Source organism: Penicillium bovifimosum (genome assembly GCF_028826915.1).
Source record: "Penicillium bovifimosum strain IBT 22155 chromosome Unknown utg000006l_segment0_segment0, whole genome shotgun sequence".
Taxonomy (NCBI): Eukaryota; Fungi; Ascomycota; class Eurotiomycetes; order Eurotiales; family Aspergillaceae; genus Penicillium; species Penicillium bovifimosum.
The window spans coordinates 1,289,516-1,306,221 of record NW_026622715.1 but is presented as its reverse complement, the minus strand read 5'-3'; the positions used below and the strand labels follow the sequence as shown (position 1 = coordinate 1,306,221).

The 16,706-nt window shown below is 50.1% G+C and overlaps 5 protein-coding genes across 5 annotated transcripts; 1 reads left to right on the top strand and 4 right to left on the bottom strand.

Annotated features, from left to right (window-relative positions):
* Positions 1-1,471: 1,471 nt before the first annotated feature.
* Positions 1,472-1,944, bottom strand: N7515_008138 (uncharacterized protein; the record flags this gene model as incomplete). Its single annotated transcript, XM_056668882.1, has 2 exons — positions 1,472-1,816; positions 1,942-1,944. 2 exons carry the CDS (start codon positions 1,942-1,944, stop codon positions 1,472-1,474), a joined length of 348 nt encoding a protein of 115 aa, XP_056518712.1.
* A 1,507-nt stretch (positions 1,945-3,451) lies between these two features.
* Positions 3,452-5,378, bottom strand: N7515_008137 (fungal specific transcription factor domain-containing protein; the record flags this gene model as incomplete). Its single annotated transcript, XM_056668881.1, has 3 exons — positions 3,452-4,352; positions 4,407-4,545; positions 4,607-5,378. 3 exons carry the CDS (start codon positions 5,376-5,378, stop codon positions 3,452-3,454), a joined length of 1,812 nt encoding a protein of 603 aa, XP_056518711.1.
* Positions 5,379-6,572: 1,194 nt separating this feature from the next.
* On the top strand, positions 6,573-8,106 carry N7515_008136 (fungal specific transcription factor domain-containing protein; the record flags this gene model as incomplete). Its single annotated transcript, XM_056668880.1, has 4 exons — positions 6,573-6,773; positions 6,831-7,490; positions 7,556-7,589; positions 7,649-8,106. 4 exons carry the CDS (start codon positions 6,573-6,575, stop codon positions 8,104-8,106), a joined length of 1,353 nt encoding a protein of 450 aa, XP_056518710.1.
* Positions 8,107-8,234: 128 nt separating this feature from the next.
* Positions 8,235-9,956, bottom strand: N7515_008135 (cytochrome P450; the record flags this gene model as incomplete). The annotated part of the gene is made up of 4 exons (XM_056668879.1): positions 8,235-8,409; positions 8,468-8,634; positions 8,689-9,798; positions 9,852-9,956. 4 exons carry the CDS (start codon positions 9,954-9,956, stop codon positions 8,235-8,237), a joined length of 1,557 nt encoding a protein of 518 aa, XP_056518709.1.
* Positions 9,957-13,928: 3,972 nt separating this feature from the next.
* Positions 13,929-14,301, bottom strand: N7515_008134 (uncharacterized protein; the record flags this gene model as incomplete). The annotated part of the gene is made up of 2 exons (XM_056668878.1): positions 13,929-14,229; positions 14,288-14,301. The coding sequence occupies 2 exons, from the start codon at positions 14,299-14,301 to the stop codon at positions 13,929-13,931; spliced, it is 315 nt and encodes a 104-aa protein (XP_056518708.1).
* Positions 14,302-16,706: the final 2,405 nt, after the last annotated feature.

The following is a 16,706-nucleotide window of genomic DNA, read 5'->3' as shown; positions in this document are numbered from 1 at the left end:
CCTAGCAGCATTATTGGACCAATAGCGGATATACCCATTCACAATGGGACGCCTCAAAGCTTCTCACCCCATCCAAGCGAGCCCAGTCCAGATCCAGTGCTGATTTAGGTACTGGATGTTCCTCTTTGACAAGAAATTCTCTCGCTGTCTGCCGGGTTAGGTAGAATTTTTTGGAGTTCTGAAATAAAAACCTTTGCCTACCAAGGTTAGTACTTTACAGCATAAGCACAGCCTTCCGTGTGGTGACTGCTGGGTGCCGTGTGAAGGACTGCGTCGGTTCCGGGAAGAGCGAGGGACAAGAACGAACGGGGACAGGCAGGAACGATCATGCCAGATCGCCCCAGTTCTCCAAGATTTTGAGGTGATGCCATGAAACATTACCGTATCATTACAATGACGCATCTGTTGTCGTACGGTGATTACGATTTCGTTTGTGCCAGAATTATTGAGCGGTGAACCAAAATAGGTTAGCGTACTTCGGATTTACTATCCGGGAATGTAATCGTAAGAGTGTGGAGGTCTAACTGATTTCGAAAACTACTGTACCTAGTACCTTGTCTTCAAAACGCATTTCCTGCATGAGAATTGAGCCTCAAAGATCGATACATAATCCCACAGCTACTTTCTAAGCTTGGACTGCCGCTCTAGAGAATGCAGGACCTCCGCCTCACGAAATGAATGAACCCCTGCGATGACTATGTGATCAATCTCAAATCCCAGCTTGTAGACAATAGCACCCGATCATATCTCTGAGGCATATCTCTTCAATTGCTTCTTATTTTTTGAAGCGATATATGGGTTTGATTTGAAACCGAAGTAGTTTTTGAATTCGATCCAGTGACTCCGCTACATCCATTTCAAGGCGCCTGGCCCTGTCTCTCTGTATCTGTCCTAGCCAACTGGCATGGTCTGCCGCGTCCATGGTTTCCCAAACGTGGGCCGGGGGCCAAGGGGAGTCAAGGGGGGCAGGCGTGAAATTGTGAGGCAACCCCAATAAAACTACTCCCTATATAGGTGCATATGTACATACATGTATGCACGGGGCCTTCTACAGATTCTGTAGGCAGCGAGACACAGCCACCTCTGTTATGTGCGTTACACAGTACAACAGCTTGAACAACATTTCTCGAAAGGCGTCGGGTTTAGATCCTGACTCAAGGATAGTGTCCAAATCGAAATTTGGATCTCTGGATTTAATCTCATAGAAAACCATCAAACGCACAGTTCACGCAACCAACTCCGATATCCATTTTCGTCAAGTCGTAAAGTCTCCAACTCGTGTGTCAAGTCTCATAAATAGTTACATAACCTTGCTTCTGCCAACATGGCCCTCGCCCCATTATTCCCTCCGATATCTTAAAATAAAGTACCAAACTCCTGTACCAGTCGATTGGCGCAGTACCGACCAGAAAAGTAATCAGCCCACGCCGACCCGTAAACTCATCGCACATCATTTAGGTCATATTCCGATTCATGGGTCCGTCAAATAAGCTCTCTGCGGCCGACGCACGTCATCCCTATATCGGCGCGAACTGTAACTGACCGGCTTCTCAACATAATCCACATATGTCCCAGACGGGCGACGGCGCGATCGCCGCCCGCGAGTACTCGTGCTGCGAGCAACTGGACGCTGGTAGCTCGTATCAGGCGGCTCACCACCGCTCCATGCGCCAGGCAGTCGGAAGGCGCGCCACAGCCACAAGATGAGGAGGGTGCCAGCGATCGAGCCGATGACGATACCTGCAATGCCGCCGCCGGTAATTGTGCTTGGGCAGTTGTCGCCGCTTGCGCGAGACGCGAGGGGATTTATAGGAGCCTGGGGGAAACGGGAGTATTAGCTTTGATGCGGTTCCAGTGTATGCGATCCGTGGTTCTCTGTGCGGCCCGCGCCCGTCGCTGAATGACCCACGGAAAAGTATCAGAGTGGGACATGGCACCTACCATGGCTGCAGTAATTAAGCTATTTGGCAATGCGTTTTTGATTTGATATTGTGAGATTGGAATGTTGTACGGAACCCGGTGGCTAGTAATGGTATGCAGAACAGTGGGCCACGATGCAATGTTGACTGCAGTACCAAAATCTAGCTCAGGTATACACAATAGACCTGATGGATGAAATGAAACCACCCGGACAAACAACAGGAAAGAGAAGAGGGAAAAGACGAGAAATTATCTAGGTTCATAGCCTCGAGTCTTATAAAAACAGGCCCTTTGTTCACGATTCCCCTCGTGATTGCGCACCCCAACCTCCTCTTATCCCGCTTCTGACGTCAACCGGACGTCGGCCTTGGCAGCCTGGAAAAGCAGCGATCTTCCCTTTCACGCAGCATAAACCTGGATCATGGCCTGTGCAAACTCTTTCGCGCGCCATTATTGGCTGCCTACTTTGCATGGTCTCTCCGCTTATTGTCAGATTGTGAGAGCCGGGCGGCTAATTTGTTGGTTTAGACGGGGACAAGATACACAGTATTCCGTACAGAGTACATTGTGCATTTCTCGCGGCGAACCCACATGGTACACACGCTACCGGAATATGCATGTCACATCTTGAGGCTTGAAAAGTCTTGCAATTTCACATGTGGGAAGAATTCCAACGGCGATAAGCATGCGGTGGGGAAATGCCCAGCCCAGCCTCGGACTCAATGTCTAATTGAGTTATTGTTGGTTGTGATATCTTCAAAATGCTGCATTTCAGCCAATGGCACGGAGTACACTGTAATACTGGCGCCTTTCTTCCAACAAGTGAAAGCACGGAGCTTAATGCAGCGAAATCATCCGTTGGTGACCCCAATCCTTGTACGCACATGCGCCGGAGCGGGCGGGTCCTCATTGTCTGACTCTTTCCATATCACTCGAGTTTGTCTTAGGTGCGCCACTATTCGTCATAGTATTCTCTTCTTACCGGGCCAGGCTTTTATCCCGACTCCCGAGGTCGCCTTCCCGCACCTCAATATATGCGGGAACACGCAATACTATTTTCCAAGTTTCGGGCACCGATAACCATATTGAGATGCAGACACTGAGACAACAAGCAAATACATACAGTATAGTTATACGAGTTCCTGCCATTGGCAAGATGTCGAGCATATTTTGGAAAAACCAACAAGGTAGTGCGCCGACGTGGATGCGCGCGTCAAGCACCAACTGGGTGATTGACAACAATTCATGAATCGTGAAGATGTTGAATTCGAAGGCCCACTGGCGTACCTCTTCCAAGGTTCGAGACCGGAGATGTGCACTAAGCAGGCAAGTGAAAGCTTGTTGGTTTAGGGTTAGTTGCGGCAACCTCGGTTGTTTTTCGGGCCATCACGGCAACATCCCGTTGCTTCTATTTGCATTATTTATTCTTGTTTCCATTCCAGGTTTACTACTGTACATTCAATCGTCAAGTGATAGGTTCACAAGTTGAGTCCATAAAGCGGGTCTTCTGCTTCCCAACCCTCGAACTGCATCATCTGCAGGGCTGTGCATAGAAACCAGTGAGGCTAATGTCATGAACGTCATAAACCGAATCAAATGGGAAACCAAGGTCAAACGACCAGTCCGCAACCATGTTCCCTCCGGCCCCTGGTGCCTCCGTAGGCCCATGGTCAGGAAGCATTTCCACCGGAGCGTTTCCCTGACTGGATGAAAGGTCGTTGATAATATCCGACAGCCCGCAAAATTTCATGATAGCAGCCAAGGTGTTGCGACTCTGTTGCGCAACCGGATACCATGGTATAATTTCTTCCAGTGTCTCCATGATGGCTGCCAACCACGTTTTCTCTGGCTCTTTATCCTCGCCCGGTTTAGCACTGACTATATCCGAGATCAGGGCAACGGCAGCCGAGAGACATGCGGGGTTGATAGTCGTGAATACCTTTGACGCACCATGCTGTCGTCTATAGGTCAGGAGTAACTTTGATATTCGGATCGGATTGGCCGTGCATATCTGCTGTGAAAGATCGGTCGTCTGGCCTTCTAAACAAGGGCGCTGCGAAACTGATTTGTTGCCGCGGTTGAATATGTAGGTTGCAAAAGGACGGTTGAGAAGGATCATTGTGGCAAGAAACTGGATATGAAGGGCACAAACGCCCGGCGGGATCGGACGATCTGCGTCCAATTGTAGCTCTTGTGGGAGATTCATGAACCAAGCGAGCAACTTCCGGCTCACCTCCGAGAGTTTCTTCACCGAGGAATTTTGATATATTTTCTCCGGGGCCCCGGTAATGATGGAAAGTATATCGTTCAGCACCGATGCTAGCCCAATCCAAGCGGCCACAAGTTGATCTGTTGCACCGACGGGTTGCGCGGAGAGTTGGGACACGTTCAGATCATCCAGATGAATGGCCGTTGGCCGCCCTTGATACGAACTGTACAATCTTCGATATTGTTAGTATCCCTTGGAAAGTATAGCACAGGAGGACACTTGCTTGTCAAGAACGTAACATCCATAGAGCGTGATCCGTCGGACTCGTTGATCAACCTCGGTGAGAAGCCCAGCAGCAACCAATTTCCTGCAGTCTTCATGTAAACCAAAATCGAAGACTAAGCGATACGCTATGCCTATTGCATGGTTAGCGATTACGGCTCGCTTAGCTGTTGCAAGTGCATCAGAATAACAAACCTGGGTAGAGCCAGCACGCTCTCCAGCTGTCACCTCCTACTCCCCCCAAGTAATAACCAAACAGACACAAGCCTGGTATCGTTGCAATGGTGGGATTCTCTAGCTCGAACAGAAGTTTGGCCTTTGCCCGGCGGGTATAGATAGTCGCAAGTGTTTCCCGGTGTTGTCGATCGTCGTCGAAATTCAATGCCCTGAGAAGCAGCGAGTACAGAAGAAATCGCGAGAAGTAGTCCGATCGTTCCCCTGTCATATAACCCGACCGAAAAGCCTCCTCATCTAGGATAGGTATAGCAGCATTTTGATATTTGAAGAACAGATCAATCAGACGCATTTGAGTTTCAGGACTATCGGCCATTGCCTCCCCCTCCATGCTGTCGAGAGACTTGTCCAACGGCGAATTTGACGCGCGTTCTGTTGGTGATGATTTTGACTGAGGAAGAACAGAGACCATCCTCATGTAAGAAGAATAGCCGAAATATCGAACTTGGCCTTTGTCGTCCACCGTGAGTGGTGGGTTGTTCGTTTCCTCCACAGTGGTCTCAGGCTCATTCCTCAAAGTCCCTCGGTGTGTCGTGACATTAGAACCTGAATGCGATGGCCTTCTGGCAAATTGTGCCGGCCGCAGCCCCATTTCTTTCTCCATGATCTGGAGATTTAGAACAACTTCGGCCTCTGGTGACAATGGGCAATTGGGCTCGTCAAATGCATCCATTTCCAAAGGGGCCGCTTGCTGCAAAGGCCCAGCTGACGCACTGATTGAGGAGCGACTCATCGATTGGATTCGGTCACATAGGTTCGCTATTCTGGAGTTTGGACTGTTTGGTCTGCCCAGAGCACGGGAGGTGTTTCTATAACGGCGGTCCATGGTGACATGATCAACGGTGCTATAACCAGTGGGACCACGGCTAACAGCTGACGTTCTTCGTCTGTGATTTTTGTCGACCTTCGACATTCCGGACTATATCGAATATGATGCCATCACTCTGTTGGATATACTGCATAGAAAAGAGCAAGAGAAGAGCAATGGGGGAATTCCCGGCTGAATGGAAGTGGGGGATCATCAACCCGGATTCCCCCCGGAAGTTGTAACCCATCTAAGGGCTAAAAGCCTAAAGGACAGCCCGAGGGATTGGTTCCCCCACACTATTAAGCCAATCGGCACACAAATGAGAAGATTTGCTAAGGGAAGGATGATCTCAGAGATGTCATGGTCAATCAAGACCTGGGGTGCATCTTAGCCTTTGGTCGCTCACCGATCTTTCACCTTGAACGATGAACGCCAACCCAGGAGAACCTAACGCCTCAAGACGACGAAGAGATAAATACATCTCTCGTGCCTGGTAAGCTTCCCTTCGGGACTCGTCAGTACCTACAGCAGCGATTGACCAACTCAACAGTCGGGCATGCCAGCGCCGCAAAAGCAAGGTATGAAGTAGACTATCGCGAGAATTGGATCATTCTGATCGAGGTCGCAGTGTTCTGGCGATGATCCCTGTCTCAGCTGCCGAGGACGAGATCTGGTGTGCACCTACAGCACCGAGAGACGGCGCCCAAGGAAACCAGCTTCCAATATACAGCGACGTGCTCCGGTGACGAGCACCATACGACTGGACCAAGCCAATTCTCCTCGCCAAGAGCCGCTCGACACAGCACTACCGTAATTGGAGTCCTTTCAAAGGGAAAAGAAGATGTCTAACCCTCGGATAGGTCACCAACCTCGGATACCATTGGTCACGTGCAAGAGCTGGGATCATCACTTGGCCAGTCAGTGAATGCAAACCATCCTCCCAGACCGTCAGCACCAAGGACTAGTCTATATAGAGCTACCGGATATGACCCCAATCGCATTTCCCTGCGATCTCAAATATCAGAAGCTCGAGCTTTGTTCAAAGTTAGAGGAGAGCCAGGGGACTTTGAAGTTGCATATAATGACGGAGAAGTCTGTTCCGTCGAACTGCCTGCTTCCATGAAGATCCAAGAATCGTTGCATGCGTATTTCGAAAACACAGCTAAGCTATACCCTGCCATCCACCCTGCCGATACTGTGATGCGTATACATGAGGTCCTCGATCACTTGCAATATCCCTCCAGCGGTCTCAAAATTGACGTTAACCACACCACCGCACCGACCATCGCCTTGCTCTACTTAATTATGGCTATTTCCGAGGTACCTGGGAAGAATGACCCGTCTTCCAGTACCAAGTATTGCGGCATGTCTTATTAGAAGACCGCCCGCACTTTACTTCAAACCTTCGAACTCATGCCTCCGAATCTCGAAATCCTGAGATGCCATACCTTGTTCACCATCTACCTCCTGCACATGGATTTTCTGGATCTTGCGTTGCAATCCATTGCCGTCACTGTCCGTCTAGCAATGACCCTTCAGCTCCATCGGCGTTCTGCGCCTGCCAACAACGGGAGCGACTGCTATGACCGGAATCTGTGGTGGATGATCTATATCCTAGATCGTGATATTGCGTGCATTGCTGGGGTTCCTTACCTTATCAGAGACGAGGAAATCGAACCTCCCCGACCAGGGCGAGTTGGGCGCCTGGGAAACTTCTCTGGTGTGTCATATATGCCTCCATCAGACGACACCGGTGGGCAGAATGAACCGGAAGACCAAAGCTTCCATCGAGAGACCATGTACTTGGAAGTCATGGCCCATCTGGGACGCATTTGGGCTCACATATGGACCGGCCTATTTGACAATGATTCTGAAACTGATTGTCAATGGGAAAGGACGGAAGTCCTGGATGCACAGCTCCGTGTTTTACAACAGCGACTCCCGCCAGACCTCAGCTGGAAGCCTCCAATGGGCCTGGGGCGCAAATTTGACAAAGATGATGAGATTATAATGCAGAGGCAGCTGGTTGTCTTGATGGTGAGCTTTATCCCAACAAACAGACTTTCCGTGGGAATCGATTGGCATGTCTCTAACATCTGCAGCGTATCAACACTCTCCGCCTCTTGATTCGAAAGAGTCACACTTCGGATGCCTAGACCAGAATCCCACTCAGAGTCAGGATGTGACGATAGCAGCGCAAACAATCGAGTCCATAACGGCCTTGCATGCATCATGCGAAGTACTCGTCCCAATCGCTCACCCCATCAGCACCACCCTCGTGCAATGTATCCTCTGCCTGGTGAACATTATAGGCGACTCCACAGACTCCGATGGAGCAGATTTAGCATCTGCCTCCGTGGTGTCAGCTTATCAGACGTTATTGAATCTGTCTGACCACTGCGTTTCTGCAAGGAATGCGGTTGACACTCTCGATGAGGCTTTCTTCCGCAACAGCGATGGATCCTCGGGGTTCCAGGCATCGCGTATCACAACTGCACCTGTGCCGCATCGACGTACCGGTAGTCATCCAGAGAAGCAAAATGGTGTTCCGGCTGCGGCCAAGCAGACCACCCGTCCATCGAATCTCTTCGATTGTCTGCAACAAAGCTACAAGACATTGGATAGCCTGTCAACATATGCAATACCAAGGTGATGGGGATACCCTAGAGAGCTAGGTATACAGAACGAGAAGTCATTCTGCTCTTGATTGTCACGGGATACAATGCATATAATACCCTTCAGCGCTGACTGACAACTACCGACATGTTACCCCAACATAGATCACATATAAGCCCCGATGGTATGCGGTGCCGGAGTCAGCGTCACATTCAAACTTCCTTTATCCCAAACCACAAATGATGGCTGCTTTCTCCATTCCTTCGAATCATCAGAGAGCTCCATATCAAAATTCCAAACCATCCGAGCCAAGATCAACCGCATCTCAGCGTACGCCAGACTAGCGAAAGTCAGTAAATAAGCCATCAAAAGGGCTGTATCTCAACAGGTGAACTTACTTGCGACCAAGACAGTTGCGGGGTCCCGCGCTGAAAGCTTGCAATGCGTTTCGATCATCGGACTCGTACTCGGCATCGCCGATAAACCTCTCCGGAATGAAAGACTCGGGGTTCTTGAAGTACTTCGAAGACATGTGGGCTGCCAGAATCGGTATTCCGACGGAAGTCTAAGAAAGCATTAGTTACTCATTATCGCTGAATTGTCTCAGGGAATAACTCACTCCACCAGGGACCCATCGCCCGCAGATCCAATCGCCCTCGCCTTCGACGATTCGGGGAAACCCGTACGGAAGGGGAGGGTACATTCGCAGGGTCTCGTTTAATACAGCAAGAGTATACTTCAGCTGATTCACAGCAGACCAAGTAATCTGTTCCTCGGAACTGAACGCACCCCTAATCTCGGCCTTGAGTTTGTCAAGAACACCCGGAACGGTGAGAATATAGTACGTCACACCAGACAGCAAAGTAGCAGTAGTCTCGGAGCCAGCAATGATGAGGACATAAGAGTTGCTGACAAGTTCATCTTCAGTCATTCCCTTCTCGACCGGCTGTTTGAGGACATTGCTGAGGAAATCCGGACGACCGTTATCTCCATTAGCCACACGCGCGTTTACTTTCTCCTTCGTCATCTGACTCTGCGTAGCCTTATCCTCTAGAACTTTCTTGGGAATAATCCACTTCATGAGAGTTACCCCGAAAGGCACACGTCGCAGGACATTAGCCCAAGCAGCTGTGCGAAAATGGCTGAAAATAACCGACACCCAGAAATGGTACCGAGAGTTCTCGAGACAACCGAACGATTCTCCAAGGGCGAGGTCACCAATGATATCGAATGTGGTATAATTGTACCAGCGGGTCATGTCGACCGTTGCGCTGTCGGACTCGGCGATCCCGCGCAGACGTTTCACTAGCAAATCTACGTAGCCCTTCACAATCGCTTCTTGTCGCTGGAGACTGCCTTCCGAGAACCCGTGAGCCAGTGATCGTCGGTAGCGGGCATGAGTCTGGTCGTCAGTGCGTAGGATACTGGGAATGTGGTTCGCCCCGATGGAGAGAGGGCGTGGGTCTTTAGGGCGCTGTGGCTTGCCAGGGCGGATGGATAATATGTCCTTTGCGGCGTCCGGGTGTATGAATGTAACTTCGTTAGGAGCGATCCGGACTGCATCGCCATATTTATCATGTAGTTTCCGTGCGTCCATTGGCAGGGTGCCACCCAACACCGATCGGAAGAATGGCAATGCCGTGGCTGCATTTGCTTTGGGCCCTGGGATGGAGGCTAGAGGGTGCAAGTACAGGTTGTAAATGATCAATCCGATAGTGTAGGAAATGCCCTATCAGGAGACAGGTTAGCATCCTGAGATGGGGATGGTTCGTGATTGCTAACCAATAGCGACAGAAGTCCAACGAGTCCAAGTGCGGGATGGGCGGCGATAAATGGAGAGACCCGCCAGACCCGCCAGCCCCCTTCAATGAAGCGTAATAAAGTCATTGTGATGGGTTGTCATTGTCAAGAGTTTAGATGCGCCACACGCCGACTAAATAATAAGGCGGACCTCCAGCGCATTGGAATCTTATTCTGGGACTGCGTATTCGGTAATATCGGCATTCGGCGTTAGTAGGTTGGCGTTGACGTGTTGGCGATGTACGCGCTTATTCATGTGCGCGGACGCGGGGAATTAGTCTCCTCACTCCTGCAGGCTGCAGTAGATGCGGGCAGCGGAGGTAATGGGGCAAGACCAAGCCATTGCGAGACTGATTGTGCCAGACAATTCTGGAGCTCTGAAGCTCTCTTCGTGAATGCTTAGCGCGGATTTCTAACTTGTCAGAGTAATATTTAGCCCTTGCACCCTTGCCGTTCGTTCAAGCCACCGAATCACTGATATAATCATCGTAAAAGTGAGCCGTACCTATGGAAGTAAGCCGTTCTCTTCTTCGCTTGCTCTTGAACCAGGAATCTAGTGAATTGGTATGGAGATAGGCATTTGCGTCATAATCTAGGCTGAGGGTCTTTTCTCTAGTTTGATATGCGAAATGGGGATTTGAATATGGAATCGTGAATTCAACGAGGATTGTAGGAGAATTGTCCAAGAATGGAGGAGTAGGGCTATGTACATTCATTCGTACAGCAAAAAGGAATGTTCAGATCGGTGAAATCTAAACATGCAGAAGTTCCAAAGCACAGTTTACTTTCTTTTGAATGTTCACTGACCGAGCGCGGTCTTCCTTGATCTTGAACACGTTTCATCCCATGACCGTGTAGATGTCAATCTCGGGCATCTGGGCTGCAGCTATTTGCCCGAGCAGCAGCCGATCCACGGGTCATCCTCGATCTAATATGCGGCACAACAGCTCATGAGGGGGCGGAGTAGTCGATTCTCCCTGCCGGATTCCTCTTCTTGGAAAGGCGGGTAACTCACACGCTCCAGATGGGGGCGATGCGTTTTCTCTAAAAGCTCGGTACGATGCACACGTGGTGTCTTACATATTGGGTGTAAGTTGCCTTCAATCCGTGATCGCACAGGTGGGTCTCATTATTCCCTGTGATCAAGCTGAAATCCGAAGCTGGTTGAAGCATGAGTGGGTCCACTATCTCTCCGTTGGAGACACTCTCATTGCAGCCATGCTTCAACCAGCTTCGGATTTCAGCTTGATCACAGGGAATAATGAGACCCACCTGTGCGATCACGGATTGAAGGCAACTTACACCCAATATGTAAGACACCACGTGTGCATCGTACCGAGCTGTTAGAGAAAACGCATCGCCCCCATCTGGAGCGTGTGAGTTACCCGCCTTTCCAAGAAGAGGAATCCGGCAGGGAGAATCGACTACTCCGCCCCCTCATGAGCTGTTGTGCCGCATATCAGATCGAGGATGACCCGTGGGTCGAGTCACTGCGGGCACAGGAAAAGACTGCGGAGCTGGAAAAGACAATCAAAACAGGAAAGACATTTTGCAGCGAGCAGCTAAAGACCTTTCAGGCCCGAACTCGTCATATCTATGAGGAGCTATCGCCAGGTCTTGCAAGCAAGCCTGTAGGAACTTAAGGTCGCCGCTTTAGGACGCTTCGCCTCCGTCACCTTGGCGTCCAGCTGGTCGTCGGGACCAGACGCATTGTAGATGCTCAACAGTGGATAGCCATTCCGGAGACAGTTCCACAACGTGACCGTGGACCAACGGTGCTCATGAGCAACCTTCGACGCTATCGGGAAGACGGAATAAGTATCGAGACCTCACAGATGGACTTAGATCCTACTTACTGTATAGAGCCTTCGACCTCTAGAAATCATCGCCACACATGCTGATAATCTCCTCATATGCCGGCGTAGCAGCCTGATCAACTACATTCCCCGATTGGGATTCGTGGACTTTCGCAAACCCAATGTAGTCGGGGCTGTCTTCGATTTGTGCGCGGGCTGAAGAGAAGTCGGGGTCGACGTATAGGAGGTCTGCGATGGCGGAAGGACATGACCCTACGGCGAAGATCGGTCGAATCTTGTCAATCTCGTGCAATGTCAGGGCCAATGCTGCAGTTGTTTGTATCTTGCTGAGGCACGAACGGATAGACATTGACATGACCGGCAAACGTCAGTGTGGGGGGTATTGGAGTTCCCTATGTTCGAGGCTGCGAGCAACTGGAGCCCCTTTCCTCATTGATGATCGGAGAGGAAAGAGACGAAAGAGAGGAAACGATGCCTCATCAGTCTCCGTGTCGTCTGCAGTGATCAGTATCATCTTTCGTCATGGAGATGGTCGGGGTGATGCATTTGAAGGAGATGAAGGAGATGAAGGGAACGAAAAGGGATGAAAAGGTGGGAAAGAGATGGCAGAGATGGCGGGCTTACCATGAGAGACGAGGCCTCGAGGCATCGAGGCAGCGAGGCAGCCGAGGGAAGGACGGGCTGGGTCTTCACATATCGTTGTTCTATTGTCTGTGTCTTGGGCCGAGGCGCCTCATTAACCGATTCCACACATCATCAATGAAGAAGCTCGTTTTGACAGGTATATTAGTTGATCTGGGCATGGAGGTTGATGGGGGATGGATTGAGAAAGGGGAAGATGAAGTGAGAGGGAGTGAGGGCACGACTAATCACGAGCATATGACAGCCTTAGGACGACATAAGCGCTTGCTATCTTGGACATGAATAGATCGTTTAAGGCGAGCGCATTGGAGGGTCGTGTCACATTGTGCTTTAGTTACGCTGCGTTGCGAGTCACACTTCACCACAATATTATGCGCATTAGACTTCATGGCTGGACAACCCACAGGTTCCTTTCCTCAAACGGTTGGTGTTCACCCATTTTGAATCCAGTATGTACTTACACAACACATGGGATTGTGTAGTGTCCCGGATCCATTTGACTGGTAGGTTTGCTAATCGATTGAGACCAACTACAAGAGCCATGCAATGGTTTTCGTCAACCATCAGTTATGACAAAGTGAAATGTGTACCGATGACTCCTGGGGTCCGCCTTTCTACTCACATCCATCTCAAAACCAAAGTAGAAGCTGAAAGATAGGTCAGCAGAGCACTGGGAGCAGCCGCAGCTATAATTTGCGGTCACTCGCTGCTTCAACGAAGTATTCGCATTACGCCTGCGCAGCATACTTCAGTTGCCCAGCGTTGGAAGATGAAGTACGACCACTCATGGTTCAAACATCGTGTAGAAGGTCTCTATGTCAAGAAACTTGGACCAAAGCGTGGAGGTGCTTATCTCCAAGCCGTTCAAGTGTGTCTGATGCTTCCAACTTCCTTGATCAACACAACCGATGACCGACCTTGGCCTTTGTGTTCCGCATATCTACCACTATCCAGTTATGATATGGCGTTTATGATTGTGTTGGTTTTTATGATCGTTGGGGATCGGAGTGGTTTGTGCAACTCTTCGTCTTTCCTGTCTTGATATATTTTATCATTATTAGGCATCACGAGAATGCATACATGACGAATCAAAGTTCTATTAACCTGTTGGAGCCTACCTCATATGAGAGCCCGGCCCATCACGTTTGTTGACCCGCGTTAGGAAAGCATTCCTAGTATTCTTTCCGTATGCAAGAACCCGCGGCCAACATGCGGGCTCTAGTACAAAGAGATTCTCAAAGAGTGGGAGCCTATCATGCAAACGGCAGGACCAATCGCATTTTTTTTACTCTGTGTTTTTTTCTACCCTTTGTGTGCAGTTTGATCTGCATCTCGTAAAGATATCTACAAAGGTGGCGGAGTCGAATGGGATGCAGCCCACTTAACAGCGAGGTGTAGAGTACTAGGACTTGGCGGCTCATAACTAGACCCTCAGAAGTCAAGTGGTATCAACAGGAGTCTTACCTCAGGAAGAGCAAGAGGGCTATGTAACATAGTACATTAACATTCATCAATCAACAATTCAACAAATCCTACATAAGTGCCCGGTCAGGGTCACACACGAAACAACCACTGCCACCAGCTCGGAGTCGGAGACCATTTAACGGCCAGTTTTTACTGGCATCTCCTTGCCTTCGTACCTCATCTCTCCCGGTTGGACTTCGCTCTCCGGGACCACTTTTGGCCCACCGTCACGCTCCACGAGCCTGCCTCCATGGGCGCTCTGGTAAACATTCACGTCGTACGTAAATTTCACCAGCAGATGGTACACATGGACAGTTTTTGTCTGTCCATGCCGACGCGCACGACCAATGGCCTGGGTCATCCCGGAATCGTATTCGTTCCGGGTAGAGGCAATCAAGGGCGACAAGAAGACGACGTGGTTTGCGCAGCGGAGGTTCCTGAATCAGTTAGCAATCACGTGTCGACCAACTTCCAATGACAAGAGAAACTACTTACTGCTCAGCAGCCATTGGGCTGCCAAGTTCGAAAAGCAAAGCCTTGGGCTTTTCTTTTTCCAACAGTCATTGCCAGTAAAACTCGATCTCCATTTCTGTCTTGTCGTTGGAGAGAGAAACCGGACGGAGGGCGAAGAGTGCATCCAACCAAGCCGCGCGAAGGTCCTGTCGAAGACAGATCATATTGACAGTCTACCAGTACCCGAATGCCAAAAGCAATGGTGAAGAGTTATGATCAACACCTCTGACAAGCATCCTTTGTCGGGTCGGACTTCGCTGTCGGACTTCGCTGTCGGGGACCACTTTCAGCACACCGTCACGCTCCACGAGCCTGCCTCCGTGGGCGCTCTGGTAGACATTGACGTCGTACGTGATGAAGGTGTTACTCGCTCATGGGGCTGACACAGGTTGTCTCGCCTCCCTAGAAAGGCGACACAACGGCTTGGACTCAGCGCGCAGCAGGAAGATCGTGCGAGCACCGATGTGGTGAAGCAGAAGATGTATCGCCGCGCCAGGCCGCATTCGACTCGAGTGATCCAGGGTCACCTCGAGCGGGACCCCCGCACCTCAAGCGGAATCCCCCGAGTCCGACCAACAGCCTCATCGTCAGTTCCAGCCTGATTGAATACGTGGGGAGGGAATAGTTCGCGTGCGAAATGCGGAGTTTGCTGAATCAGAAGAGGGCTATGAGTCCGATGCAGAAGCAATAGCGGAGGGAATGCAGATAAGCCACACCACGGAGCAACCAGATGAACCACCTCCCCCGCCGATCTCTCCGCCAGCCAGTGGTTTGTCCGAATGGCAGGTGGTCAATCGTCATGATTCTAACAGAAGGTCAGACAAAGAGAGCGACCCAAGGCAACGTAGCAAGGGCCTGCGACGGTTCCGATCTGGCCAACCGGACACCCCATTGGTCGGGCTCTCTTCGGTTCATGGAAAAGGCGTGGGTGGTCTGGATATGCCAGTCTTAACTCCCAAGTGAAGAGGCGTGGAGATGGGGGAGAGTGGATTCCATGTAATTCTCTGTCTTACATTTCACGCTGAAGCTTGAAGCACGAGCGGTGGTGTTTTGCTTCTTGGGCACAACGGCACCTTCGATGGAAGATACTGCTGCATCAATATCATAGCGGGCAGGTCACTTGTCGGTGCCGCATCTCTTCGGCACCTCTGGACTCTGGTGGCTTCTGCATAAGATCGTTGTCAGCCAGGCCAGTGTGGGACATAGCAAGGCAGGTATGTTGGATGGAGGCGGCGAGGTTTGTTGATTGACGCGTGCTTCCAACCTTCTGGTAAAGGGAAGCACAATATGGATAATGTCAAGGAAGATAAAACAAACGATAAGATGCGAGAGAAAGGATGGCCAAAGCGATGAACAACGATGGTTGGAAAGGTCAAGAATGAAAGGAGAAGAGGCACCAGGACAGAGAATTTATAGCTTCGAAGAAGATGGGACGATCACGGGCCTTCGGTGAGGCCCGTGATGTCAGGAGCCTGCGATCACGGGTTTCTCATAGCAATGGAAAACGAGGCTATTCCCACATCCATTTTGGGGAAAGGGCGACGGCTGTGGGATTGATTGATAGAACAGCGCGATACCGCTTCGAATACCCTCGAACTAATTACCAGGTGGCGTCTTATCTTCGACCTATTCCCCTAATCATATTCATGTCTATAACCTCCAGAGAAATGTTGCTATGGCTCGGCTACTAAACGAGAGATCATGGTATCCGAGTATTTCTATCCATACAGCCCAGGTTTGGTCAAAGGGATAGTGACATAGTGGTGCGGCCCGTGCCGGATTAGGGTCACGTGCGAGCATGGGACCCAGACTAACCCAGTACTAATAAAGACATGATACAAGTTTCACTCTGGCAATGGGAATGTCGCATGAAGTGACTTGAATTTGTAGTTCTGCATAGACAAAAAGGCGAACACAGCGTGGGAATCAACAGAATGCCGTGTTATACATGATCAGAACAAGACGAAACGCCAGGTGCTCACTGAAAAACAAAAAACAGAAATCCAGACAAAGAGAAAAACCAACACCAGCACAAAAGATCTGTACAAAAAGCGGCTCGATAGCATTGCATTCTATGTCGGGATTTGAGGGTTAAGTCGGCAGATGTGACGAAATCCTCAGTAGATGGGACGAAACAGATGACTCTGATCGAGACGTTGAAATAGAAAGCGGCCGAGGATCGATATCCCAGAATATGTTCATGAATGAATCTCCAATTGTGCAAATCCCAAAGTTCCATTGAGGGAATCAAAAATGTCCCAAGTGTCGTGTGTTCCGTACCCATCCATTGCGTGAGTTGCGAGCCAGTATCGTGTGCTCGTAGATATTATTCATTTCCCATTTGTGTCGTCCCAGTATAAGGGTAAGGTATGTCGTAGGTGAAGAAGAAGTAGACGCGCAG